General features: G+C 55.0%; 4 protein-coding genes across 4 annotated transcripts in view; 3 read left to right on the top strand and 1 right to left on the bottom strand.

The window, feature by feature from the left end:
- The window catches only part of KHSRP (KH-type splicing regulatory protein), a 31,120-nt gene extending 25,200 nt beyond the window's left edge, over positions 1–5,920 (top strand). Inside the window, exons 20-22 of the mRNA XM_060145421.1 lie at positions 5,012–5,171; positions 5,258–5,304; positions 5,848–5,920. Of these exons, the coding sequence (XP_060001404.1) occupies positions 5,012–5,171; positions 5,258–5,283 (186 nt within the window). The 3' untranslated portion in view covers positions 5,284–5,304; positions 5,848–5,920. The remainder of the gene's footprint in view (positions 1–5,011; positions 5,172–5,257; positions 5,305–5,847) is intronic.
- On the top strand, positions 5,033–15,048 carry GTF2F1 (general transcription factor IIF subunit 1). Its single transcript, XM_060145424.1, has 12 exons — positions 5,033–5,171; positions 5,258–5,304; positions 5,848–5,920; positions 7,317–7,510; positions 8,332–8,502; positions 12,868–13,052; positions 13,616–13,769; positions 13,859–14,040; positions 14,142–14,215; positions 14,288–14,426; positions 14,611–14,728; positions 14,835–15,048. Exons 1-12 carry the CDS (start codon positions 5,160–5,162, stop codon positions 15,037–15,039), a joined length of 1,554 nt encoding a protein of 517 aa, XP_060001407.1. The 5' UTR covers positions 5,033–5,159; the 3' UTR covers positions 15,040–15,048.
- Positions 15,049–17,406: 2,358 nt separating this feature from the next.
- Positions 17,407–18,308, top strand: PSPN (persephin). Its single transcript, XM_060146717.1, has 2 exons — positions 17,407–17,836; positions 17,919–18,308. The coding sequence occupies exons 1-2, from the start codon at positions 17,683–17,685 to the stop codon at positions 18,224–18,226; spliced, it is 462 nt and encodes a 153-aa protein (XP_060002700.1). The 5' UTR covers positions 17,407–17,682; the 3' UTR covers positions 18,227–18,308.
- A 170-nt stretch (positions 18,309–18,478) lies between these two features.
- Positions 18,479–20,368, bottom strand: ALKBH7 (alkB homolog 7). The gene is made up of 4 exons (XM_060146718.1): positions 20,127–20,368; positions 19,098–19,271; positions 18,886–19,010; positions 18,479–18,707 (listed from the first exon to the last, which is right to left on the bottom strand). Exons 1-4 carry the CDS (start codon positions 20,328–20,330, stop codon positions 18,545–18,547), a joined length of 666 nt encoding a protein of 221 aa, XP_060002701.1. The 5' UTR covers positions 20,331–20,368; the 3' UTR covers positions 18,479–18,544.
- Between the last annotated feature and the right edge of the window lie 4,970 nt (positions 20,369–25,338).

A 25,338-nucleotide genomic window follows, 5' to 3' on the forward strand; every position in this document is an offset into this window, starting at 1 on the left:
GAGGGAGAGGGTGGGTATAGGGGGGATGGCGGGGGGCACAGAGGGCACATCCCGTCCACATGGTGAAAATCGTGGCCTCTATCCTGGCTTGGCCACCTAAATGGTGTGACCCGGGCAAGCTCCCGGATCCCTCAGTGAAAAAAGCAGGGTGCTGACTGTGCGGGCGCCTGGAACGTTCCAGAAGATCAGAGTTCATCTGTGCAGAGGGTCGAGACCAGCTCCGGGCTGGTAAAAAGCTCTGGAGGAGTTCGCACTGCTGTTGCCATGGGGATGTGCAGGCCCCTGTGTTGCCAAGTCAGATGTTTTTCAACAGAAGCTGGGAGTTTTGATGTGGCATCTCTGGATTTTTGAAGGTTGACCACTAATTTAAAACAAAAAAGTGTCAAACGCCGAAGAGTCCAAACTGAACATATCGGTGGATTCCATGGGGCCCGAGGGCCAGGAGTTTGTAGCCTCTGCCCTGATGCTTTGCAGCCACTTGGGGAGCCCATCCAGCTGGCATGAGTGACCGGGTGCCTACTTTAGGCCAGGCGCTGGCCTGGCGCTGAGCCAGTCATTAGCCTGGTCTTTGCCCGCCCGGCTCCCAGACCAGGAGAGGGAGCCCAGTATTTGCCGTTTACCTTCGTCCCAGGGAGCCCGACAGAATTGCTTTAGTGGAGGTGCGCACAGAGGGCGGGGCCCCACCGACGGCCCCTCCCAGCCCCTGTCGGCGCCCCGCTACGCCACGACCTTTGTCTGATTCCCTCCCCCATGCCTGAATGTGTTTCTGCTGGCGTCCAGCAAGTCCCAGGAAAGCCCGGAGGCCCCCAGCCTGCCGCAGTTTCTCTCTTCCTACTCAGGTGTCCGGATGGATGACTTTTCATGATGTTGGTCTTGCGCGTCTGGCTGGCTCCACCGCTCAGCTCTGCACAGGGGTCCCCCCTGGACCCCCCAAACTGAAGTAGCCCACTCGCACGTCTCCAGATGCCATTCTGTGTCCTGTTCTTCGCTGCACTTACCGCTACCAGAAATGTGTTTTGTACGGAACGTGTTGCTGGTCCCTGTCTGCTGCATCCTAACAGCAGGGACCCCATGTGTCTGGTGAAGTCCAGAGGACTTAGCTTGTCCTCAAGAACTATTTCGGGCACAGGAGGTTAAATAAATAGATGAACGGAGAGTTACATTCCATCTTTACGGCTCAGAAATGATGCTAAATCCACCTGCCACTCAGTGGGCAAATAGTTTGTTTACCGGGCGCCAGGGACTGTGCGGGGAGATGTTAAAATGACTTTGTCCACGACTTCCCCGGCGGTCCAGTGGTTAGGACTCTGCGCTTCCACTACAGGGGGCACAAGTTCGATCCCTGGTTGGGGAACTAAGATCCCGCATGCTGTGCGGTGCAGCCAAAAACACCAAACCCAAACCAAACAAAATGACTTTGTCCCCACCCTCGGAGAACTCACCAGCTCTTCACCCGGGTTCTAGATGCTTCCAACAATCTCCTCACTGTCCCCTAGATAACGCAAAACTCCATTTCCCTGTCAACAACTCCTCTCCCCCGGGGTCTTGCCCCTTCAGATCTCCATCCAAGGTGGGGAGGAGACCCGGCTTCGCACCCTCGCAGGTGTTGGGGTCACTCACAATGTGCTCAAACTCCTTGGCTTGCCTCAGCTCCCGGGGGAAGCCGTCAATGAGGAGGCCCCGGCTGTCCAGGCAGGACAGCATGTGGTCACTGATCATATCAAGGATATGACACCCTGGGGAGGGAAGGGGAGGCTGCATTCGGGGCTCAGGGCCCCTCACCTGCAAGGTCACCTTGGCAAGTTCTGGTGTATTTGGGGGAACACCCACTGCTGGGGTCTCTGGAAGCACTTTTTTAAAAAATTTTTATTTATTTTTGGCTGTGTTGGGTCTTCGTTGCTGCGCGCGGGCTTTCTCTAGTTGCGGGGAGCGGGGGCTACTCTTCGTTGTGGTGCGCGGGCTTCTCATTGCGGTGGCTTCTCTTGTTGCGGAGCACGGGCTCTAGGCGTGCGGGCTTCAGTAGTTGTGGCTCGCTGGCCCTTAAGCACAGGCTCAGTAGTTGTGGCGCACGGGCTTAGCTGCTCTGCAGCATGTGGGATCTTCCCGGACCAGGGCTTGAACCTGTGTCCCGTGCATTGGCAGGCGGATTCTTAACCACTGCGCCACCAGGGAAGCCCTGGAAGCACTTCTGAGAACGGGGCTCGGCCACGGTCCTCTGGGCGGGTGTCTGCCACACGCCAGGCTTGCTGGGCTCGTTTGCTCATCACTGTCAAGAGGAACTGGGGTGACCTCCATCTTACAGTGAGGAATCGGGGGCAGAAGGGGCCACTGACATACAGGCCCGGGGTCACAAAGGGAATAAATACTAGCTAAGTTTACTGAGCATTTCTTAAGGGCCAGGAACTCTGCCAAGCGCTTCATAGGAACGACATCACCTGACCCACACCCCAGCCTTCTGCTGGAGGTCCAGCTGCTCTCACATTTTACAGTTGAGGACACAGAGGCTCAGGGCAGCAAAGCAGCAGCCAGTGGCCCCAGACTTTGAGGCCCCTTGGCTCCCACAGGGCCTTCCCGGGAAGCTCCTCCCGATGTATGCCCTTCATCCCTCTGCCCCCGCACCCGGGACCTCTCACTGTGGGCACCAGGAGCCCCTGCAGCATGACGTCATGAATCTTCGGGCCCTGCCGGGTGCCTTGTTGGGCCTTCTGCCACAGCAGCTGGCCCAGCCCCATGTGGCAGAAGCCGTACTTGTTCGCCATGTTCTTGCACTGTGTCTCTTTGCCGCAGCCTGGGCCGCCCATCACGAAGATGATCAGGGAGGACTTGAGGATGTCTGCAGTGCCCAGGCAGGAAGGAGGGAGAGGGGTTGGTGCCTGTAGGGGCCAGCGAGCGGGCACCACGGTGACTGTGTCCACAGCTCAGTGTGTGTACTTGGTGACACCGGACACAGGTCTGCTGGCAGAACTACTTCTGCCCTAGGGTGGCATCTGGGGGTGTGGGTCCACGCCCAGTGGTATATCCAGGCATGGCGCACATTAGTGCTGCTGCGGGTTGTGTGGATGAGGATGGGAACCCAAGCAGTCCAGGCCCTTTGCACGCAGCATATCCTTGAAGCGTCACAACGGCCCCATCATCCCATTTTACAGCTGAGGAAACTGAGGCTCAGAGAGGGGCAGGGACTTGACCATCCCTCCCGTCTCACCCGTTTCCCGTCTACTTTTACTGCATTCCAGCCCAGTGGAATTGGCTGTCCCTTGAACTCATCACCCTGCTGCTGTCGTACCCACCCCCGCTCACCGCTCCCCACCCCTGGAATTCCCTACCCTAGTTCCCTTCAGGACACAGCTCACCCATCAGGTCTTCTCTAAGCTCTGCCCAAAGAGCCTCCCACTCCATCATTCCCAGTCTTTTTTAATAAATTTATTTATTTATTTTTGGCTACGCTGGGTCTTTGTTGCTGTGCGCAGGCTTTCTCTAGTTGCAGAGAGGGGTGGCTACTCTTTGTTGCGGTGCGCGGGCTTCTCATTGTGGTGGCTACTCTTTGTTGTGGAGCATGGGCTCTAGGAACGCGGGCTCAGTAGTTGTGGCTCGCGGGCTCCAGAGCGCAGCCTCAGTAGCTGTGGCGCACGGGCTTAGTTGCTCCACGGCATGTGGGATCTTCCCGGACCAGGGCACGAACCTGTGTCCCTTGCATTGGCAGGCAGATTCTTAACCACTGCGCCACCAGGGAAGTCCCTCATTCCCAGTCTTAGAATCCCATTCCCTCCAGCAATGGCCACGATCAGTAATGACTCTCCCTGTTTACTTGTTCTTGTCTCCCCAGCCAGACTCTGTACTCCATGAGGACAGGGTCTATCTGTCTTTCTCGTTCCTATATTTCTAGTAGTTGGCATGGTTTCTGACATATCGTAGTGGATGAGGAATAGATGAATGTCCGTAACTATCAGACACATCTATGGAGTGCTGTAGTCTATGATGCAGTTTTGTTGTCTTGCTTCCCTCCCCTTTTTCTTAGCCAACTCCTAGTTTAAACCTTCCCTCTTCCCTGAGCCCTCAGGGCCACCTGCTCTTTCCCTGTGGCAGCCCTGTTCCTCCTGGGTTGTAGATAGCATTTTCGGAGACTGTCTCCACCACACTGTAATCTCCAAGAGGACAGGGAGCTGGTTTGCCACATTCACCGTGGACTGCCCAGAACCCTGCACAGCAACCGCTAAACTGGATCGCTGAATGACTGACCCTGAGCATGCGCAGTTCTGTGACTACCACGGTGGGGGAGGAGGGGCGTGGGGGGGTGGACTTGGGGGGGTGGGGTACCTGTATTTTCCTGCCCTACACAGTCTCCTTCCCTTCCCCCCAGTAAGCCAGCCACCCCCGCGATATTACCCTTCTCCTGGGGCCTCAGGGGCCTGCCCATTTGGGGCAGCTTGGACTTGCACAGACCCATCCTGCCAGCAGCCCATGGGGTGATCGCGCCCCATCCCCACCTAGGCCCTGACCCCTCCTGGCTCGGTTCAACGTCCCAAGGGCCCCTGGCCCGATCATTTGGCGAGACGATAGGGTTACCCCCGGGGTTAGGGGTAAGAAATGAACCCGAAAGTGGCTCAGGTAAGTGCCGCAGCAGTTGGGTGCGAAGAAGGCCTCGGTTGCTGTGGTAACGCAGCCTCCTCTGACTCACTTCCGGAGCGGAGTAGCGCATGCGCAAACGCGTCCAAGAGCCCACGAGCTGGGCGAGTTTCTCCCTCCCCTCCCAAGATGCCCGCGGTGGTAAGTGGGACGTCACGTGGGGGGGCGTTCCCACGCGGCGTGATGGGGGTTATCGGCGCTATATATTGCGGTCAGCCAGCGCTCCAGGTGTAGAAAGAGTTGTCTTTAGCTCAGAGTCGGCTTCCGCGACTCGGCCTGCTGGAGAGCTTCGCTTCCGGTATAGGCGGCCGCGCAGGCGCAGGTGTGGCACTAGAGGCCTCCGCGGTTGACCGCTGACCCAGTGCCGCCTCCGGATTGATTTTCCCAGGATCTGCTGTACCCCGGGCTTGGGGTCTTCTATCGGAGCCAGAGGCCCGACACCTTGAGGGTGGCTTCCGCGGGACCGCGGGACGCGGACCCCGGGGAAGGCGAAAAGGACGAGGTTCGGACCGGTCCCCGACCATCGCCCATCGCCCATGGCGGCCCTCGTAAGTGTGCGGCGAGGCGGTTCGGGGGGTCCAGGTGGTGGGTTCTGTAGCCCCTCCACTCACCGTCCTGCTTTCTCTCCCCTCAGGGCCCCAGCAGCCAGAATGTCACTGAGTATGTCGTCCGAGTTCCCAAGTAAGTCCCTGACCCTCACCTCCCCCTCTTCCCTCAAAAAGGGATTAAAATTTCACGAGCCTCCAGACGTGCCTGGCACCTCCTGATTCTCCTTCCAGGGCTGGGGTTGAGCTGAGGCCTCTGGGGCATCACTTTTTTGAATGGAGTGAATGAATGAACGAGTACATTAATATACAGTAAGACGCAGCCCCCTGCCTAGCATTCCCTCTGGCAGGAATGCCAACTGTGACTCTGCTGGGTGGATTCTTGTTGATCCTGCAAAATTCACTTCCGGGATTTTCCTCCTTCAGGAGGCATTCCCTGCCTGCCCACCCCCCGGCCCAGGGCTGAGCTCCCAATTATCCCCACATCTTGGGTTCCTAGAAATCTTTGTCCCTTTTCTCTGAATGGGCTTGGGAGTATGGATCCCACTTCCCTGACAGACTGGGAACCTCTGGGTTCTTTTATGGGCCCCCAGCATGAGCACAGGCACAAAGGGCTGAGCCAGGGAGGGTTTACTGAATGAATGAATGATTGAGCACTGCCTTTTCTTGTCCATTCCAGAAATACCACCAAAAAATATAATATCATGGCTTTCAATGCAGCCGATAAGGTCAACCTCGCTACTTGGAATCAGGTAAGTCCCGTTTCTGAGGGCATGAGAGAACCTGATCCTGGCCTTGGTGGTTGTAATAGTTGCTTAGTTGTGATAGTAACTAAGGCTTAGTATCCTCAGCTGTCCCTGGGTGGAGATAAGTGATGACTAAGGCCCAGGCTGAGCTGCTGGGCATCCCTGGGGGTGAGATATGTCTGGCCCTGCAGGAGGTTTCTCCTGAAAGGAGAAATTGTGTCCACTGATGGGCATTTTTTTTTTTTTTCTGCAGTATGTGGGCCTCTCACTGTCGTGGCCTCTCCCGTCGCGGAGCACAGGCTCCGGACGCGCAGGCCCAGCGGCCACGGCTCACGGGCCTAGCTGCTCCGCGGCACGTGGGATCTTCCCGGACCAGGGCACAAGCCCGCGTCCCCTGTAGAAAGGTCTTTGGAAACTGTCTTAGTTTGTAGAGGTTGCTATAGCAGCATACCAGAGACTGGGTGGTTTATAAACAACAGACACGTATTTATCACAGTTCCAGAGGTTGGAAGTCCAAGATCTAGGTGCCAACAAGACTTGGTGTCTGGTGAGGGTGTGCTTCCTGTTTCATAGCTGGTACCTTTTCACTGTGTCCTCACCTGGCAGAAGGGGGACGGAGCTCTCTGGAATCCTTTATAAGGGCGCACATCCCACTCATAAGGCTCCACCCTCATAACCTAATCATCTCCCAAAGGCCCCACCCCAGATACCATCACACTGGAGATTAGGCTTCAACAAATGCATTTTGGGGGAATTCCCTGGTGGTCCAGTGGTTAGGACTCCACGCTTTCACTGCCGAGGGCCGGGGTTCAATCCCTGGTTGGGGAACTAAGATCCCACAAGCTGCTCAGCAAAAAAAAGCAAAGGCATTTTGGGGGGACACAAACATCCATCCATAGCAGAAGCCATTAAAGGCTTAGAAACAGAGAATCGTAAAGTGATTTTGCCACTGTGGGGTCGAGGGCAGGTGAAGGGGACGGGGCGGGGGTGAAGGCTGTGGTCCAGGTGAGCCATGATGGCGTTTGGAGCAAACAGGTTTTGAGAAGTGGCTGGGTTCTGGGGTTCCTTTCTTTTTCTTTTCTCTTTTTTTTTGAATTTTACTTATTTATTTTTTATACAGCAGGTTCTTATTAATTATCTGTTTTATACATATTAGTGTATATATGTCAGTGCCAATCTTTTTCTTTCTAACTTTCCACTGGGAAATAATTTCAAACTTTCAAAAAGCTGCAAAAATTGACATAGTACAGGGCTTGCCCAGATCCCTTCACCCACATTTCACCGAGCGCCTTTTCGCCAACCAGGTGGCTTTGAGTGCCCGCCGCGCAGCTTCGGGGGAGGAAAGGGTGTTGGTGGTGGGATCAGGCCCCCGGATGAGAGGTGTTGCTTCTTGTCCTCCCAGGCCCGGCTGGAACGCGACCTGAGCAACAAGAAGATTTACCAAGAGGAGGAGATGCCCGAGTCGGGCGCCGGCAGCGAGTTCAACCGCAGGCTCCGAGAGGAGGCGCGGAGGAAGAAGTACGGCATAGTCCTCAAGGAGTTCCGGCCCGAGGACCAGCCTTGGCTGCTCCGAGTCAATGGCAAATCGGGCCGGAAGTAAGTGCCGCTCTCGACCCCACTCCGCGGGTGCCCTCTGCTGAACTCTCGTGTGCCTGCTGTTCGGCGGGGGTAACGGCCCAGGAGTGACAGCTCATCCTCCTGCGAAGGGTTTTACTTGGGTAGATGAGCTGACGGGATGCCCGGGCAGGAGCTCTGAGGGCCGGGATGCCCGAAGCCCGGGCTCTGGTACTGTGGTACCCAGCGAGGGGCCACCTGGGGTTCGGGGGGTGGGGAGGACAGAGGTTAGGGGGATGAAGGGCACTCCGGCAGAAGAGCGAGCACGAAGGCACGAAGCGCCGAGCCCTAGGGACTGTCACAGCGCATGACAGTGACAGGGTGGGCAGATGGATAGGGCGGTGGGCGCCAGGCTGCAGCTGGACTGTGGGTGGGCTGGGGCCCAGGGGAGCCTGAAGGCTGTAGGCAGGGAGGGGGCACGCTGTAAGACTGCCTCCACTTGCGGGTGATGCCAGAGGCCAGGAGGGGGCTGGCAGTGGTTCAGCCCCCAGGAAGATTCTGGAGGCAAATCCGGAGGGGTCTGACTGTAGGGCCCTGTGCTCTTCATGGCCAGAAAGGACCATGACATGTATAATGCAAAGGAACCCTAAGCCCGCTGTGCAAGGTGGGGAGCCGTGCTTTCCAGATGTGGAAATCCAGGCTCAGACAGTCGAAGGGCCAGCCCAAGGCCTTCCAGCCTCAGATTCTGCTGGGAGGACTCAGGTGGCTCTGGAGAGGGGGTAGGCCTGGGGTTGCACGGGGGTGTATGAGGGTGGGGCTGGTGCCTTTTCCTCTGGCTGACAGTAACCTTGAACTCCATGCAGGTTCAAGGGCATAAAGAAGGGAGGTGTGACAGAGAACACATCCTACTACATCTTTACCCAGTGCCCTGATGGGGCTTTTGAGGCCTTCCCCGTGCACAACTGGTACAACTTCACGCCGCTGGCCAAGCACCGCACGCTCACGGCCGAGGAGGCCGAGGAGGAGTGGGAGAGGTGAGTGAGGGGGCACGACTGGAAATGAGGTGCATCCCCCGAACATCGTTCCCGGTTGGGAGCTGGGGACTCAGTGGTGACCAAGCCAGATCTCACCAGCCCCTCAGGGAGCTCCCAGTCCAGTGGGGGAATGGACATGGGACCATCAGGGATGCACAGGGCGGTGCAAGAGCCAGGGATGGGGGAGTGGCTGAGCTGAGCCCTGGAGCAGGAATCGGCAAGCAGGGTGGGGTCTCCCGGCCTACATGGCTTCCCCCAGGCAGGTCTCACAGCTGGATCAACTGCTGGTAGGATACACATAAAATAACATTTACCAGTTTTAAATGCACAGCTCAGTGGCATTAAGTACGCAGCCATCCGCCCCCTCCACCTCCAGAACTTTCTCATCTTCCCAAACTGAAACTCTGTCCCCATGAAACACTGACTCCCCAGCCCCTCCCCCAGCCCCCGGCCCCCACCATCTACTTCCTGTCTCTGGATCTGAGTCCTCCCTCTAGGGAGTGGAATCAGACAGTGTTTGGCCTTTTATGTCTGGTTTATATCACTGAGCATGGTGTCCTCAAGCTTTATCCACATTGTAGTGTGTATCGCTGCTTCATTTTTTAAAAATTTTAATTGTAGTAAAAAAATCTGTAAAATTTATCATCTTAACCATATTTAAGTGTACCATTCAGTAGTGGTGTTAAGTACATTTACATTCTTGTGTAATGGAGCTTCATTCCTGTTTTTTTTTTTTTTCTTCCTTCCAGTTTAATGGAGGTGTAATTGACATCCAGCACTAAGTTCTAGGTGTACAGCATAATGAGTTGACCTACATACACCATGAAATGTTTACCACAATAACTTTTAGTGAACACCCATCATCTCATATAGGTATAAAATAAAAGAGAAAGAAAAAAAATTTTTCCTTGTGATGCGATCTCTTAGGGTTTACTCTCAAAACTTTCATATATAACATACAGCAGTGGTAATTAATCATAATCATGTCATACACTATACATCGCTAGTACTTATTTATCTTATAACTGGAAGTTTGTACCTTTTAACCACCTTCATCCAATTCCCCCTCTTGCCACTTCTGGTAACCACAAATCTGATTCCTTTCTCTGTGAGTTTGTTGGTTGAAGTATCATTGACCTACATCACTATGTTCCTAGTGTACAACCTATTGATTCGATATTTCTATATATTTCAAAATGATCACCACGATGAGTCGAGTTGCATCATCACCATATAAAGATACTGTGTCATCGTTGACTCTGTTCCTATCCTGTACATTTTATCCCCGTGACATTTATTTTGCAACTGGAAGTTTGTACCTCGTAATCTCCCTCACCTATTTCACTCATCCCCTCACTCCTCTTCCCTCTGGCGACCACCTGTTTGTTCCCTGTATCTATGACTCTGTTTCTGTTTTGTTATGTTTGTTCTTTTTTTTTTAATTCCACGTATAAGTACAGTATTTATCTTCCACATCTTGGTTATTGTAAATAGTGCTGTAATGAACATAGGGGTGCATATATCTTTTTGAGTTAGTGTTTTTCTTTTCTTCGGAAAGACACCCAGAAGTGGAATTTGGGATTCTACGGTAGTTTTAATTTAATCTCCATACTGTTTTCCACAGTGGCTGCACCAATTTACATTCCCACCAACAGTGCACGAGGGTTCCCTTTTCTCCACACCCTCACCAACACTTGTTATTTGTTGTCTTTTGAAAATAACCATTCTGACTGGTGTGAGGTGATATCTTATTACAGTTTTTTTTTTTTTTTTTGCGGTACGCGGGCCTCTCACTGCTGTGGCCTCTCCCACCGCAGAGCACAGGCTCCAGACGCGCAGGCTCAGCGGCTGTGGCCCATGAGCCCAGCCGCTCCGCGGCATGCGGGACCCTCCCGGACTGGGACACGAACCCGCATCCCCTGCATCGGCAGGTGGACTCCCAACCACTGTGCCACCAGGGAAGCCCTCTTATTACAGTTTGGATTTGCATTTCTCTGATCATTTGTGATGTTGAGCATCTCTTCATGTGTTTGTTGGCATCTGTATGTCTTTTTTGGAAAAATGTCTATTCAGGTCTTCTGCCCATTTTTTTTTTTTTCTCGGTACGCGGGCCTCTCACTGTTGTGGCCTCTCCCATTGCGGAGCACAGGCTCCAGACGCGCAGGCTCAGTGGCCATGGCTCACGGGCCCAGCCGCTCTGTGGCATGTGGGATCTTCCCAGACCGGGGCACGAACCCGTGTCCCCTGCATCGGCAGGCAGACTCTCAACCGCTGCGCCACCAGGGAAGCCCTTCTGCCCATTTTTTAATCAGGTTGTTTGCTTTTTTCATGTTGAGTTGTGTGAGTTCTTTGTATTTTGTATATTAACCCCTTATCAGATATATCATTTGCAAATACCTTCTCCCATTCAGTGGGCAACCTTTTTGTTTGTTGATGGTTTCCTTCATTGTGCAAAAGCTTTTTAGTTTGGTGTTGCCTTATTTATTTTTGCTCTTGTTTCCCTTGTCTGGGGAGACATATCCAAAAAAATATTGCTAAGACCAATGTCAAAGAGTATACTGCTTATGTTTTCTTCTAGAATTTTTATGCTTTCAGGTCTTACATTTAAGTCTTTAATGCATTTTGAGTTTATTTTTGAGTGTGGTGTGAGAGAATAGTCCCATTTTCTCAATACTGTTTATTTAAGAGACTGTCTTTTCTTCATTATATATTCTTGCCTCCTTTGTCATAGATTTATTGACTATATAATGTGCGTTCATTCCTAGACTGTGTATTCTGTTCCATCGGTCTATGTGTTTTTGTGCCAGTACCATACTGTTTTGATGACTGTAGGTTTGTAGTATAGTTTGAGAGCAGGGAGCATGATACCTCCAGCTTTGTTGTTCTTTCTCAAAGTTGTTTTGGCTACTTGGGGTCTTTTGTCTTTTCATAGAAATTTCAGAATTATTTTTTTGGTTCTGTGAAAAATGCCATTGGTGTTTTGATAGGGATTGCATTGACTCTCTAGATTGCCTTGGGTAGAATGGTCGCTTTAACAATATTCATTCTCCCAATCCATGAGCATGGTGTATCTTTCCATTTGTTCGTGTCATCTTCCATTTCTTTCTTATAGTTTTCTGAGTACAAGTCTTTCACCTCATCGGTTAGATTTATACCTAGGTATTTTGTTCTTTTGGATGTGATTGTAAATGGGATTGTTTTCTTAATTTCTCTTTCTGATAGTTTGTTGTTAGTGTGTAGAAACACAACAGATTTGTATATATTAGTTTTATATCCTGCAGTATCATTTATCAGTTCTAATTGTTTTTTTGGTGGTGTGTTTAGGATTTTCTGTATATAGTATCATGTCATCTGCAGACAGTTTTACTTCTTCCATTCCAATTCGGATTCCTTGTATTTATTTTTTCTTATCTGATGGCTGTGGCTAGGACTTCCAGTACCATGTTGAATACAGTTTCATTCTTTTTTATATACTACCCATGAATTCTGCTCCTGTTGTTATATACAATCCTAAGACTCTCTTTATTTTTATTATTTTTAAAATTTTTTATAAATTTATTTATTTTTGGCTGTGTTGGGTCTTCGTTGCTGCACACAGGCTTTCTGTAGTTGTGGCAAGCGGGGGCTGCTCTTCGTTGCAGTGCACAGGCTTCTCACTTCTCACTGCAGTGGCTTCTCTTGTTGCAGAGCACGGGCTGTAGGCACACAGCTTCAGTAGTTATGGCACACGGGCTCAGTAGTTGCGGCTTGTGGGCTCTAGAGCACAGGCTTAGTAGTTGTGGCGCACGGGCTTAGTTGTTCCGTGGCATGTGGGATCTTCCCGGACCAGGGCTCAAACCCATGTCCCCAGCATTGGCAGGCAGATTCTTAACCACTGCACCACCAGGGAAGTCCCCTAAGACTGTCTTTAAATGCAATCACGTTTTTAAAAACTTTCATCACCACTCTAAATGGAAACACCAGTACCCCCTGCCATTAAAAAGAAGGCACCCATGAACTACAACAAAAGTGATGGATGTGACTGTATCATATGGCCTGATTCTGTTGCCCGAGAGAGGCCCTGAGCCCAAGCGAGGTGCTGGGGCATCAGCGTCGCGTGAGGCCTTCTCCTGAGGGACTCTGGGTAGAGCGGGAACTGAAGGAGGGCCAGCTCTCCCTGTGTGATCTCAGGCTGTTGCTGCCACACCTGTGCGTCCCCATGTGCGGGGTCAGCTTGTCCCTCTTCTCACCTACATGTGTCTGTGGTTCCCCTCTGGGGAATGCCCGGTGGAAGTGCAGGGTGGCACCCGGGACAAGGCCCAGCTCCTGGAGGCGGGCTCTGGAGCCAGGCCCCTTGTCAGCCCCTGCTGTGCCCCCCACCCACAGGAGAAACAAAGTCCTGAACCACTTCAGCATCATGCAGCAGCGGCGGCTCAAGGACCAGGACCAGGACGAGGAGGACGAGGAGAAGGAGAAGCGTGGGCGCAAGAAGGCCAGTGAGCTGCGCATCCACGACCTGGAGGATGACCTGGAGATGTCCTCTGATGACAGCGAGGCCAGTGGCGAGGAGGGTGAGGCTGGCAGAGCTTCCGTGGCTGGGGTGGTCGGCACAGCTGCCTGATGAGTGCCCGGTCATAATTTATCAAGGTGGCTGTGTGATGACTCAGAGAGGTTAATGCCCCTGAAAGGAAAACTTGGTTACTCATGGGCCCCTGGGCTCGGGAGCTTGTCCGCTTCGGGAAGCGCCAGGGTTGGTAGGAGGCAGCAGGGAGCCATAGGAAGGCCTCGGCCACAGCCTCAACTGGGGTTTCCAAGGAAACGGCTTAGGACTGGCCAGTTTGAGTCATGCCAGTGGGCTCTGGGCCAAGGCCTGGTCTCTGGCTGCCCAGGTGGTACAGGGCAGGGATGGTGGCCCTGCGTGTGAGAGAGAAGGGGGTGGTGGGGGTGTGGAGTCGGGTTGGCCTGTGGGTGAGAGGTGCGCCCCTGGGCCAGCTCTTTGCCTCTTGGAGGAATTGGGGCCGGTCCTGGTGTCTCTTCCCAGAGGGCAAAGGCCCCAGAGACATCAGGTGTCATCGGATACACAAAGCGTGAAGTGTGCCCATCTGAGCCCCTCCCCTTGTCTCCCCTTCCCCAGGCGGCCGAGCCCTCAAAGCCAAGAAGAAGGCGCCGCCCAGCAAGGGGGGCAGGAAGAAGAAGAAGAAGAAGGGGTCAGACGACGAGGCCTTTGAGGACAGTGACGATGGGGACTTTGAGGGCCAGGAGGTGGACTACATGTCCGACGGCTCCAGGTGAGGCAGGCAGGAGGCGGGTGTGAGACCCTGGGCCGGCCTGCACACACATTCCCTCACCCTCTGCCCGCTCTGTGCTTGTCTTGCAGTAGCTCCCAGGACGAGCTGGAGGGCAAGCCCAAGGTCATCCAGCAGGAGGAGGGCCCCAAGGGCGTGGACGAGCAGAGTGAGAGCAGCGAGGAGAGCGAGGAGGAGAAGCCACCCGAGGAGGACAAGGAGGACGAGGAGGAGAAGAAGGCGCCCACGCCGCAGGACAAGAAGCGGAGGAAAGGTGGGTGCGCCTCCCCTGGCCGCGGCCCAGGCCCCTGATCTGGGATGGGGCTGGGGGGGCGGGGCCTCCGCTCCTGACGCCCCTCCTCTGGCCCTGCGCAGACAGCAGCGAGGAGTCGGACAGCTCAGAGGAGAGCGACATCGACAGCGAGGCCTCCTCGGCGCTCTTCATGGCGGTAAGGCCCAGCCCGGGGCGGGGGGAAGGCGTGTCCCTCTCCAGACTCACATCCCCAACTCCGGTGTCCCAGAAGAAGAAGACGCCCCCCAAGAGGGAGCGGAAGCAGTCGGGTGGCAGCTCCCGGGGCAACAGCCGGCCCGGCACACCCAGCACGGAGACGGGCAGCACTTCCTCCACCCTGCGGGCGGCCGCCAACAAGCTGGAGCAGGGTGAGTCGCCCCATCCCGCCCTGCCCGCCTCAACCTCTTGACCCCGTACTTGCCCTCCCTTTCAGCTTCCTGTCTGCCTGCCCCTGAACCCCTTGCACATGTAATCCTGGCATCGCTGGCCCGGGGTTCCCCCAGGGGTCCAGCCTCCCCGCCCCAAGGCTCAGCCCCGCCTCTGCTCCCACAGGGAAGCGGACCAGCGAGACGCCGGCGGCCAAGCGGCTGCGGCTGGACACCGGGCCCCAGAGCCTGTCGGGGAAGTCCACCCCTCAGCCCCAGTCCGGGAAGTCCACTCCCAGCAGCGGGTAAGTTGGCGAGGATGGCAGGAGCAGGGAGGGGGCTTGGGGGGGGCCTCGGAGGGGGCCTTGGGGACGGAGGGCCGCCTGCTGACACCCACCTGCCCACCTCCAGCGACGTGCAGGTGACCGAGGATGCCGTGCGCCGCTACCTGACACGGAAGCCCATGACCACCAAGGACCTGCTGAAAAAGTTCCAGACCAAGAAGACGGGGCTGAGCAGTGAGCAGACGGTGAACGTGCTGGCCCAGATCCTCAAGCGCCTGAACCCCGAGCGCAAGATGATCAACGACAAGATGCACTTCTCCCTCAAGGAGTGAGGCTCCCCCCAATAAACAGGCTGTTTTCTAGAATCCTCGGGCTCTTGATTCCCACACTCACCACCTCCTGTCCCGCTGCCCGTCTGTCACCCCACCCTCTGAGTCTGAGGACCCCAGTGTTTTCTCCACAGTTTACTTCTCTCAGTCTCCAGTCCCCTGCTTCTGAAACCTCTAGAACTTAATCCTCTCCTTACCCCTCAGCCTCCTCCACTGGGCTTCTGCTGGGTGATCTCTTTCAGGTCTTCCTTTGACCAGTTCTCTCTTCAGCTGTGGCTTATCCACCACCTAAACCCATTCAGTACTTAGTTTCCCTGTCTGTTTTCCAATTCTCCAAGTTATCTTTGTTTCTTTCTCAGATCAGCAGGTCTGTTTTGAGTGTCTGGCCCCTTCTGTTTTTGATCCCTTCTTTCGCATTTTTAGTTTTAAGCATCCTTGACTTACAGTCTCCATCACACTCACCTAGGACCTGAAGCTCACGGGCATCCTGCTGTATCCTGACTCCTTTTCATGATCTGTTCTCGTGTTTTGGGATCTGGGATGGCGGACTCACGGCCAGCTCGGGCCTCTATCTGTGAGACTCCCACATGGTCTGCTTTGCAGGCAAGTCCTTCCAGATGGTTTTTGCCTATGCTCCCAGCAGGTGCCCCAGAAGTCCCGTCCTGAGCCCATTTTAGGTGTGGTTCTCAGCTTGTGGCTCTGTCCCTACACGGCGACAAAATCCCAAACCCCCTTCTTGCTGATCTTGGCATCTGGCCCCTATTTTTCAACTTCCCAGTGATGTTTCTGGGGCTTCCCTTAGATGCTTACAAGTTGGTTAGGCGTTTATTTTATCTAGCATTGCTAGGAGTGCTGTAGCAGGAGGGCTTTTTGAGTTCGTGGACAGTCACGTTGCTGGAAGCGGAATTTGGCAGCAGGAGTACTTCTGAACCCCCGTTGGAGTGATCCAGCTGGGGGCAGGATGCCGGCCTTCCGTCTTGCCCAAGCTGGAGACTGCGGGTGGAAAACTTTCCCATCCAGTTCCACAGGCCCTTGGCTGCCAGGCGGGAATGCCTGAGACGCCAGGTTAATTCCTAGGAATGTCCCAGGTCATTCCACCCTCCCTCCCCATCCTTCCGCCAGGCCTTTTGGGAGAGAAGCAATGGCCCCTTGCCCTGGCAATTTCACCCCTGCTCTGCCTGCCACGTGGACCGAGGTCTAAGGCCTCCCCACCAGGCCGGGCCATGTGGCCCGGTGGTTCAGAGCAGGGGTCTTGCATTCAGCTTGACTTGGGTCCAAATCCCACCAGTGTTTCTTAATTCTGGGTGACTTTGGATAAGTGACGTTCCCACCCCCCATCGGAAAGTAGTCTCAATAAACAGCGCAAGAACAACCACACCAGAATCATTGAGGCGGTCCCCTGTGGGTGGAGTTGAGGTCCTCTCCAGTCTCTTGCTGATACAAAAGGCAGCGAGTAACCCTGAGCTTGCATCTTGCCTCACCTGAGGAGGATGAGTTCCTGAGCAGGTGTCCTGGATCAGAGATGTGATTTGCACCTTCTGTAGCAAATGCTCAGCGGCTACCGATTTACAGTGCTACCAACAGGCGTGCCCGTGTCACACACACACACACACACACACCCAGCCGGGTGTAAGCAGACTTTGATGTCTGCCAATCTTGGGTGCACAGTCTCATCCGAGTTTTAAGCCAGTCTCACCTGCGTGAGATTGAGCACCTCGTCAAACCTCCACAAGCTGTTCGTATTTCCCTTGCCTCAGAAGCTCGCAACTGCACAGTGCCAGGCACCACGTTACACACTAAATGCGTCTTCTGTCTGTCGTCCCCACGTGGGAGGGACTCTGGTTTAGCCCCCTTTCACGGCTGGGGATGGAGGCTCACTTCCCTGGGGTGATGGGAAGGGCAGGGAGGTCACCGGGACCAGGGTGGGGCCTAACCGCCCCTCTGCTCTGATGCCCTCTGACCCTAGGGCAGGACTGAGGTCCCAGGGGGCTCAGGTTGGCCTTCGAGAGACAGGAGTCCCTGCGGGGTGAGCTTCCTGCCCCTGGTGTCCCAGCTCTTGGCTGTCCCCGGGCCTCTCCCCTTTCCTGTTTTGATGCTGGCCCCGCCAGGCCCGGAGACAGGGGCATGATGTCTTAATCCTCCAGGCAGGAGCCACGATGGATTCCCCGTCAGCTCACCCACCTGCCAACCCACCTCTTCCCCCTACCCACATCTGCTCTACCTGGTGCGTGACACAGGGGCTACTGAGCCCCAGCACCCTGCCCAAGTGGGGAGAGCCCCCAGTGGGGGACCCACGGGGCCCCCCACCTCTCCCTCCAGATGGCAGGTCGGGTGGGGACCCTGGTCGCCCGCCCTGGGCTCGGCCCTGGCTGCCGCCACGACACTCGTAAATCAGGGGGCGGAGGGGGTGTCGGAAATAGGTCTGTGGAATGTCTGGATGGGGTATGCGGGGGGTGTGCGCCCTTAACTCTTAGAAGGATGTGCGGTGTGGGGCAGGAGGAAAGGGACTGCCTGGGCCCCAGGTGTGGGACGCGGAGGCCTTTGTGACAGGGCAGCGGCCGGCAGTGAAGAGGTTATCTCCGCAGCTCAGGCGGGGGATAAATTGAGGACGCAGGGCATCTCCACCCTCGGGACCTGCCCGTCACCATGGCCACAGGACGAGTCCTGCTAGGCTCTCTGCTGCTCCTGACCCTGCACTTGGACCTCCGCGGGGGCCCTGGGGCCTGGGGGGCTTCGGTGGCAGAGGAGGAGCTCTTGTCTGAGCCAGTGGTGGACAGAGGGACCTGGAGGCCGCAGCTGGGTAAGGACCCCCAGAACCCCGTGCGCTCCCCGGCTCCTTCCCGCCCAGACCCTGCCCGCTGTCAGCTGCCCCGTCCCCGCAGGCACCCGCCCGCGCCGAGCCCTGGCCGGTCCGTGCCAGCTGTGGAGCCTACCCTTGCCCGTGGCCGAGCTGGGCTTGGGCTACACGTCGGAGGAGACGGTCATCTTCCGCTACTGTGCCGGCAGCTGTCCCCGCGGCGCCCGCACCCAGCACGGCCTGGCGCTGGCCCGGCTGCGGGGTCAGGGCCGAGCCCACGGTGGGCCCTGCTGCCGCCCCACCCGCTACGCCGATGTGGCCTTCCTCGACGACCGCCACCGCTGGCAGCGGCTGCCCCAGCTGTCGGCGGCAGCCTGTGGCTGCGGCGGCTGAGAATGCCCGGCCTGGGGCCCTGCAGCCGCTGGAGGAGCTCAGCTGACTTATTTATTGGAGGCTGGGATGCTGAGGCGAAGAGAAGGGGAGGTGGTTTGGGCCGCCAGCAAGGGGCGCAATAAAGGAAACTGCTCCTCCAGCCTCGTGAGTGTGTGTCCTGCCGGGGATGCTCCCGACGGGTGGGCAGGTGGGGTCCCGGGCTTCCCCTGCAGATTCCAGCCCCCCAAAACAGCCGGTGCCAGGAAGGCCAGCTTGTCCACTCTCCAACTTTATTCACAAACACGGTGTCTTGAGCAGCTGGGGGGGAGGGCCCCGGGGTCAGCAGGGTGGGGGCAGCTGCCCGGGCTCCCCAGGCCCCATCCCCTCAGGGAGGGAGCGGCAGATCACAGAGATGCGTCGGCCCCGGGGAACCCGACGCTCCCCAAAAAAGGACTCTTCATCCCGAAGGATCTCGTGAGAGAAGTCATAACGGGCCGAACCCCTGCAAGAGAAAATAGAGGCTGTGGCTGGGTGGGGTGAGGGCAGCCCCTGTTCCAGGCAGAGCGCCTGCGGTGGGGGGTAGAGTCTGCTGTCAGGGCTGAAGGAGAGAAGGTGCTCAAAGTGCTGGGTGGGCATCTCAGGAGTTACTGGTGGGGTGGGGGCTCCCTGGCTGCCAGTACCTAAGGATGTAGAGGGAGCCCGGCTCCAGCAAGAGTTCCAGCCACTCCCCTGGCTCCTGGGTGTGCACCAGCCGCATGACGCTGGGAGACAGCAGGGACAGGCCAGCAATCGTGGATCCACAGAACTGGAAGAGGGGACACACTGGCAGGTGGGCTTTGGCCTGGCCGGCTCACCCCCAGCCGGGAACTCCAAGGCACTGGCCTCTGCACACCTTGATGCTGTCCACGTGTGGCTTGATGTACCCCCGAGGTTCCAGGTCCAACACGTGCACCGAGGAGAGCAGGGTCTGGCCGGGGCCAAAGGCAGCTGCCTGCACACGCTGCAGGATCGACCGGCTTGCCTCTGACCAGCGCGACTTCTCTGTCTCTCGGAAGCCGTGGATGGCCTGCCCAGAGAGCTCAGGTCAAGCCTGGAAGCTCCCAGGGGGGAAAAGGGAAACTAAGGCACATTGTGGGGCTAGGGTGGGTTGGGGGAGAGGGTGGTGGAAGTGCAAAGCAAAGGCCTGGTTTTTCCAGCATGACCCTTGACCCCACCGTCAACTCACAACCTTGGTCCTATCTACCCCATGATGCTGGGTCTCAGACCCCAACCCTGACCCATCTGGGTCTGGCCTTAGTCGTTTTTTAAAAAATATTATTTATTTTTGGCTGTGTTGGGTCTCCGTTGCTGCGCGCAGGCTTTCTCTAGTTGCGGCGAGCGGGCTTCTCATTGCGGTGGCTTCTCTTGTTGCGGAGCACGGGCTTCAGTAGCTGTGGCGTCTGGGCTCAGGAGTTGTGGCACATGGGCTTAGTTGCTCCGTGGCGTGTGGGATCTTCCTGGACCAGGGATCGAACCCCTGGCCTCAGTCCTTTCTACCCACCATCAGGCTCCAATTCAGTCCCAGATGCCGTCCCTAATGCTGGCCCAGCTTCAATATTCACAACATGATCCCACCCAACACCAGGTCCACCCCCAACCCGTGACCCTCCCTCACTCCCTCCACACCGTTTCCGCCCCTAACTTTGGTCCTGTTCCCCAAACACCCCTCAGTTCCAGGTTCTGCCTCCTGTTACGACCCTGCCCTCATGTCCAAAGCGCTCTCCCTGCCCGCAAGGCCCCTCAGCTTCAAGACACTGCCCCCATTCCCAGGTCCCGCCCCCAGATGTAGCCTCGCCCACCCCAGGGCTCCACTCCCCGTCCCGCCCCTAACGTCCCAGGTCCCGCCCCGCTGTGGCTCCGCCCCCAGCGCCAGCAGCCTCACCGCGTCCCAGTGATCGTACTCGTATCGACGGCGGCGCAGCTGGGGTTCCAGCTCGCTGCTCAGTGTCTCCTCCTCGGCCGCGCTCAGGAAGCCGGGCCGTACCACGGCCGCGTCCCGTAGGCGGCTTAGCACGGCCGGCCCCGAGCCCCGCACCCAGCCCTGCCCTGCCACGCTCCGCAGCGCTAGCCGCCCACTCCCGGCCATAGCCCCGGAGCCGGGTCGTGGAAGCTGCCGGGGTCAGGAGCACGCCCCCGCCCCAGAGCCATTGGCTGTGGTTACGCCGAGTCCTTCCAGCGATTGGCGTTTCTCAGAGTCCCGCCTCTCGCTCAAGGCTACTGGTTGTTACTCGGCTCGCCCTCTCGAGCTATTGGCTCTCCCCATAATCCGCCTCCTCTCCCGCGGTATTGGGCGCCATCGACCGCAGTGACTCAGACTAATGGCTGTGCCTAAAGTCCGTCTTCCGGAGGGCGGGGCGGCGGTGGGCGAAGGCTTGATAGGGCCGGGGGTCAGAGGTCAGGGGTCATAGAAGGATTGGGCCAAGGCTAGAGGTTAAGGGCAGAGTACAGCTAGGCTGAGATCTAGGGGTCAAGGGAGTGACGTCAAGGCTGTGATTATGGGCTGGGGCCAGGTTTGTGGAGTTAGGGGATTCAGTCAAAGGTCAAAGCGAGGCGCCTCCCGTTCCCCCTCTCTTTACTGGGTCATTCCCACCCCCATACAAACAGGCTGGCTCCCAGCTTAAAAACAGGACATAAACAAAAGATCCTCTTCCTTTAATGGTAGAATTGTCATGTCACCATTTTGCAGGCCTTATTGGAATATTGGTGGTTCTAGACAAGGACTCTCATTCCCTCCTAACGTCATGAAAGAGGGACAACTGGATTTAATGTGCCTCCTGCTAGGAGGCACCCTCAACTGAGAGGTCATTCGCCAAAAAGCGGAACGTGAATCCGATCAGATTTGTCTAGATTCATACACCAGGTTACCGGAAATACCAAGGACAGAATCACATCATCAAAATTCAGACAGAGGGAAAGTCCACAAGACAAACAACGATGTTTCTCCAACCGGTGAATTTCAAGGAGAGAGAAGAAAAAGAGGGAGAGATTGAGAGATTAAGGGGAAACCTGCAGTAATAAGACACTTAAAGATTTATCAACCAGCGGCAATGCCTGCACCTTATTGGGATCCTGATTGGAACAAACTAAAAAAAAGAAATAGCGACAGCCAGGGAAATTTTGACATGGGTTGAATATTCGACCATGGTAAGTGTTGTTATTTTTTTAAAGTTTGAAAATGATATTGTGGTTGTCTTTTTAAAGATTCCTTATCCTTTTGTCTATTTATTTATTTTTTAAATTTTTACAGGTTTTTTTTTTTTTTTTGCGACACTGCTTGGCATGTAGGATCTTGGTTCCCTGACCAGGGGTTGAACCTGTACCCCCTGCAGTGGAAGCGTGGATTCTTAACCACGGGACCACCAGGGAAGTCCCTATTTACTTATTTATTTATTTAGTTTTAGCTGCGTTGGGTCTTCGTTTTGGGGGCCGGCTTTCTCCCGTTTTGGCGAGCGGGAGCTACCCTTCATTGCGGTGCACAGGCTTCTCATTGTGGTGGCTTCTCTTGTTGCGGAGCACGGGCTCTAGGCACTTGGGCTTCAGTACTTGTGGCATGTGGGCTCAGTAGTTGTGGCTCATGGGCTCTAGAGCACAGGCTCAGTAGTTGTGGAGCACAGGCTGAGTTGCTTCACGGCATGTGGGATCTTCCCGGACCAGGGCTCGAAAACCCGTGTCCCCGGCATTGGCAGGCAGATTCTTAACCACTGTGCCACCAGGGAAGTCCCCATATTTATTTATTTATTTATTGGCTGCGTTGGGTCTTCGTTGCTGCACGCGGGCTTTCTCTAATTTCAGCGAGCAGGGGTTACTCTTGGTTGCGGTGCGCTGGCTTCTCATTGCAGTGGCTTCTCTTGTTGCGGAGCATGGGCTCTAGGCACATGGGCTTCAGTAGTTGTGGCACACGGGCTCCGTAGTTGTGGCTCGCGGGCTCTAGAGCGCAGGCTCAGTAGTTGTGGCGCACGGGCTTAGTTGCTCCGTGGCATGTGGGATCTTCCCGGACCAGGGCTCGAACCCGTGTCCCCTGCATTGGCAGACGGATTCTTAACCACTGAGCCACCAGGGAAGCCCCCCCTATTTATTTTTATTTTTTTTATTTTTTAAATTTGTTTTTGGCTGCGTTGGGTCTTCGTTGCTGTGCGTGGGCTTTCTCTAGCTGTGGCAAACGGGCTACTCTTTGTGTGGTGCGCAGGCTTCTCACTGCGGTGGCTTCTCTTGTTGCAGAGCACAGGCTCTAGGGGCGCAGGCTTCAGTAGTTGTGGCTCACAGGCTCTAGAGTGCAGGCTCAGTAGGTGTAGCGCACGGGCTTCCTTGCTCCACGGCATGTGGGATCTTCCCGGACCAGGGCTTGAACCCGTGTCCCCTGCATTGGCAGGTGGATTCTTAACCACTGTACCACCAGGGAAGTCCCCCCGTATTTATTTTTCATTAACTTTCTTTTTTGAATGAAAGATTCTTTAAATTCCGTAGTGCTTTATAATTTTCAAAAGTTTTACACACACGATTTCATATAATCCCATAATAACCCTTTTTTAAATCCCCTACGCCTATATTGCCCCTCTCCCCTTCCCTCTTCCCACTGGTAACCACTAGTTTGTTCTCTGTATCAGGGGTCCTCAACCCCTGGGCCGCGGACTGGCCTTTTTGGAACCGGGCTGCACAGCAGGAGGTGAGTGGCAGGCAAGCAAGCGAAGCTTCATCTGCTGCTCCGCATCGCTCCCCATCGCTCGCGTTACCACCCCCAATGTCCTTGGAAAAGTTGTCTTTCACAATTGACTAGTTTGTTGTACTTCTTTAGATTCCACATATTAGTGATACCATACAGAATTTGTCTTTCTGTCTGACTTAATTCACTTAGCTTAATACCCTCCAAGTCCATCCATGGTGCTGCAAATGGCAAAACCTCGTTCTTTTTCATGGCTGAGTAGTATTCCACCGTGTATATATACACCACATCTTCTTTATCCATTCCTCTGTTGATGGACACTCTGGTTGCTTCCATATCTTGGCTATTGTAAATAACGCTATGAACATTGGGGTGCATGTACCTTTTCTAATTGGAGTTTTTGTTTTTTGGGGATATATACCCAGGAGTAGAATTGCTGGGTCATGTGGTAGTTCTATTTTTAGTTTTTTGAGACATAAAGATTCCTTATCCTTTTAGAAATACATACCGAAATATTTACAGATGAAATGAAAAGCTGGGATTTTCTTCAAAGTAATACAGTGCCATGGGGGGTGGGGGGGAGGGACGAATCACAATTGGCCGTGAATGGGTAATTCTTGAGTTGGTGTGATGGGTACGTGAGACCTCATTATCCTCATTTCTCAACTTTTGTATACATTATAAGGTGTGCACAATGAAAAGTTCAGCTAAATGTATCCGATGAATGAAGCCAAATTAAAAAGTCCTCTGGGGCTTCCCTGGTGGTGCAGTGGTTAAGAATCTGCCTGCCAATGCAGGGGACACGGGTTCGAGCCCTGGTCCAGGAAGATCCCACATGTCACAGAGCAACTAAACCCGTGAGCCACAACTACTGAGCCTGTGTGCCTAGAGCCCGTGAGCCACAACTACTGAGCCCGTGTGCCACAACTCCCGCACGCCTAGAGCCCGTGCTCCGCAACAAGAGAAGCCACCGCAGTGAGAAGCCTGCGTACCACAACGAAGAGTAGCCCATGCGTAGCAACGAAGACCCAATGCAACCAAAAATAAATAAATAAAACAAATAAATTTTTTTAAAAGCCCCCTGAATTAAAAAAAAAAAAGAAATTGACCTCAACACACCCTCCAGCGACAGCCCCAAGTTCTCTGTTCTCCTTGACAGCAAAATTCCTTAAAAGACTTGTTTAGCTCCAATATTTTCCAGCCCCTTCTCTCTGGCTCCACTCCAATCTGGATTTTGGCCCCCAAAGCACCGAAAGTGTTCTTATTTATCTAAGGCCACTCGTGATTTCCGAGGTCCAAACGCCATAGCCAGTTCTCAGCCTGACCACTAAGTCATAGACATGCTGAAGTCTCCTACATTTTTATTTCCAACCCTGACCCCAGACTTACCCATCCCCTGGGATGTCTGGGGCACTTGGACATCAAACGTCCAAAACCGGCTCCTGATCGTGGCCCCCAATCCTGCTCCTCCTGAACTTTCCCAGGAACGTCTTATCTTTCCTTCCATCTTTCTAGCTGCTTTGGGCCAATGCCTTGGAGTTTTGGGAGATGACTTTCTCTCTCAAATTTCACATTGCAGCTGACAGCCATGCCTGTAGTTTTGTTTTGTTTTGTTTTGTTTTTGGCGGTACACAGGCCTCTCACTGCTGTGGCCTCTCCCGTTGCGGAGCACAGGCTCCGGACGCGCAGGCTCAGCGGCCATGGCTCACGGGCCCAGCCGCTCCGCGGCACGTGGGATCCTCCCGGACCAGGGCATGAACCCGTGTCCCCTGCATCGGCAGGCGGACTCTCAACCACTGCGCCACCAGGGAAGCCCCTTGCCTTTAGTTTTTATTTGAAAAATTTATTATTATTGTTATTTTTGACTGTGTTGGGTCTTCGTTGCAGTGTGTGGGCTTCGCATTGTGGTGGCTTCTCTTGTTACAGAGCACAGGCTCTAGGCATGTGGGCTCAGTAGTTGTGGCGCACAGACTTAGTTGCTCCTCGGCATGTGGGATCTTCCCAGACCAGGGATGGAACCTGTGTCCCCTGCATTGGCATAAGGATTCTAAACCGCTGCGCCACAGGGGAAGTCCCAGCCCTGCCTTTAAAAGCTGGCTAGAATCTGACCTCTCTCACCACGTGTCCGGAGCCGTCAGCCTTCCTCTGGGTGATTACAAGTTTCCTCACTGGTCTCCTGGTTTCTGTGCTTGCCGCTCTCCACCCACCACTCTGTGGTTCCTTTTTGTTCTTCTTCTTGAAACCCTCTATGGGGCATCTCCCTCCTTGCTCAGACCTACCAGGCCTTTTACGACCTGTATTCCTCCCCTTCCTGCTCTCGTCTTCTCCTCTCTCCCCCTCACTCTCTCCAGCCACCCCAGCCTCCTCGTGCTTCCGCCCATGTGCCAGCCACAGTCCTGCCACAGGGCCTTTGCACTTGCCATGCCCTCTGCCT

The sequence above is a fragment of the Lagenorhynchus albirostris genome, chromosome 3, assembly GCF_949774975.1.
Source record: "Lagenorhynchus albirostris chromosome 3, mLagAlb1.1, whole genome shotgun sequence".
Classification (NCBI taxonomy): domain Eukaryota; kingdom Metazoa; phylum Chordata; class Mammalia; order Artiodactyla; family Delphinidae; genus Lagenorhynchus; species Lagenorhynchus albirostris.

What these genes read in the sequence shown, in the direction of transcription:
- GTF2F1 (XM_060145424.1), top strand. An exon ending in TATGTCGTCCGAGTTCCCAA is followed by an intron (nt 5,305 to 5,847) that starts GTAAGTCCCTGA and finishes TGTCCATTCCAG; the next exon opens with AAATACCACCAAAAAATATA. An exon ending in GGACAAGAAGCGGAGGAAAG is followed by an intron (nt 14,041 to 14,141) that starts GTGGGTGCGCCT and finishes GGCCCTGCGCAG; the next exon opens with ACAGCAGCGAGGAGTCGGAC.
- PSPN (XM_060146717.1), top strand. Translation starts at nt 17,683, where the DNA reads ATGGCCACAGGACGAGTCCTGCTAGGCTCTCTGCTGCTCCTGACCCTG. An exon ending in GACCTGGAGGCCGCAGCTGG is followed by an intron (nt 17,837 to 17,918) that starts GTAAGGACCCCC and finishes CCGTCCCCGCAG; the next exon opens with GCACCCGCCCGCGCCGAGCC.
- ALKBH7 (XM_060146718.1), bottom strand. Translation starts at nt 20,330, where the DNA reads ATGGCCGGGAGTGGGCGGCTAGCGCTGCGGAGCGTGGCAGGGCAGGGC. An exon ending in AGTACGATCACTGGGACGCG is followed by an intron (nt 19,272 to 20,126) that starts GTGAGGCTGCTG and finishes CTCTCTGGGCAG; the next exon opens with GCCATCCACGGCTTCCGAGA. An exon ending in CACACGTGGACAGCATCAAG is followed by an intron (nt 19,011 to 19,097) that starts GTGTGCAGAGGC and finishes CCCCTCTTCCAG; the next exon opens with TTCTGTGGATCCACGATTGC.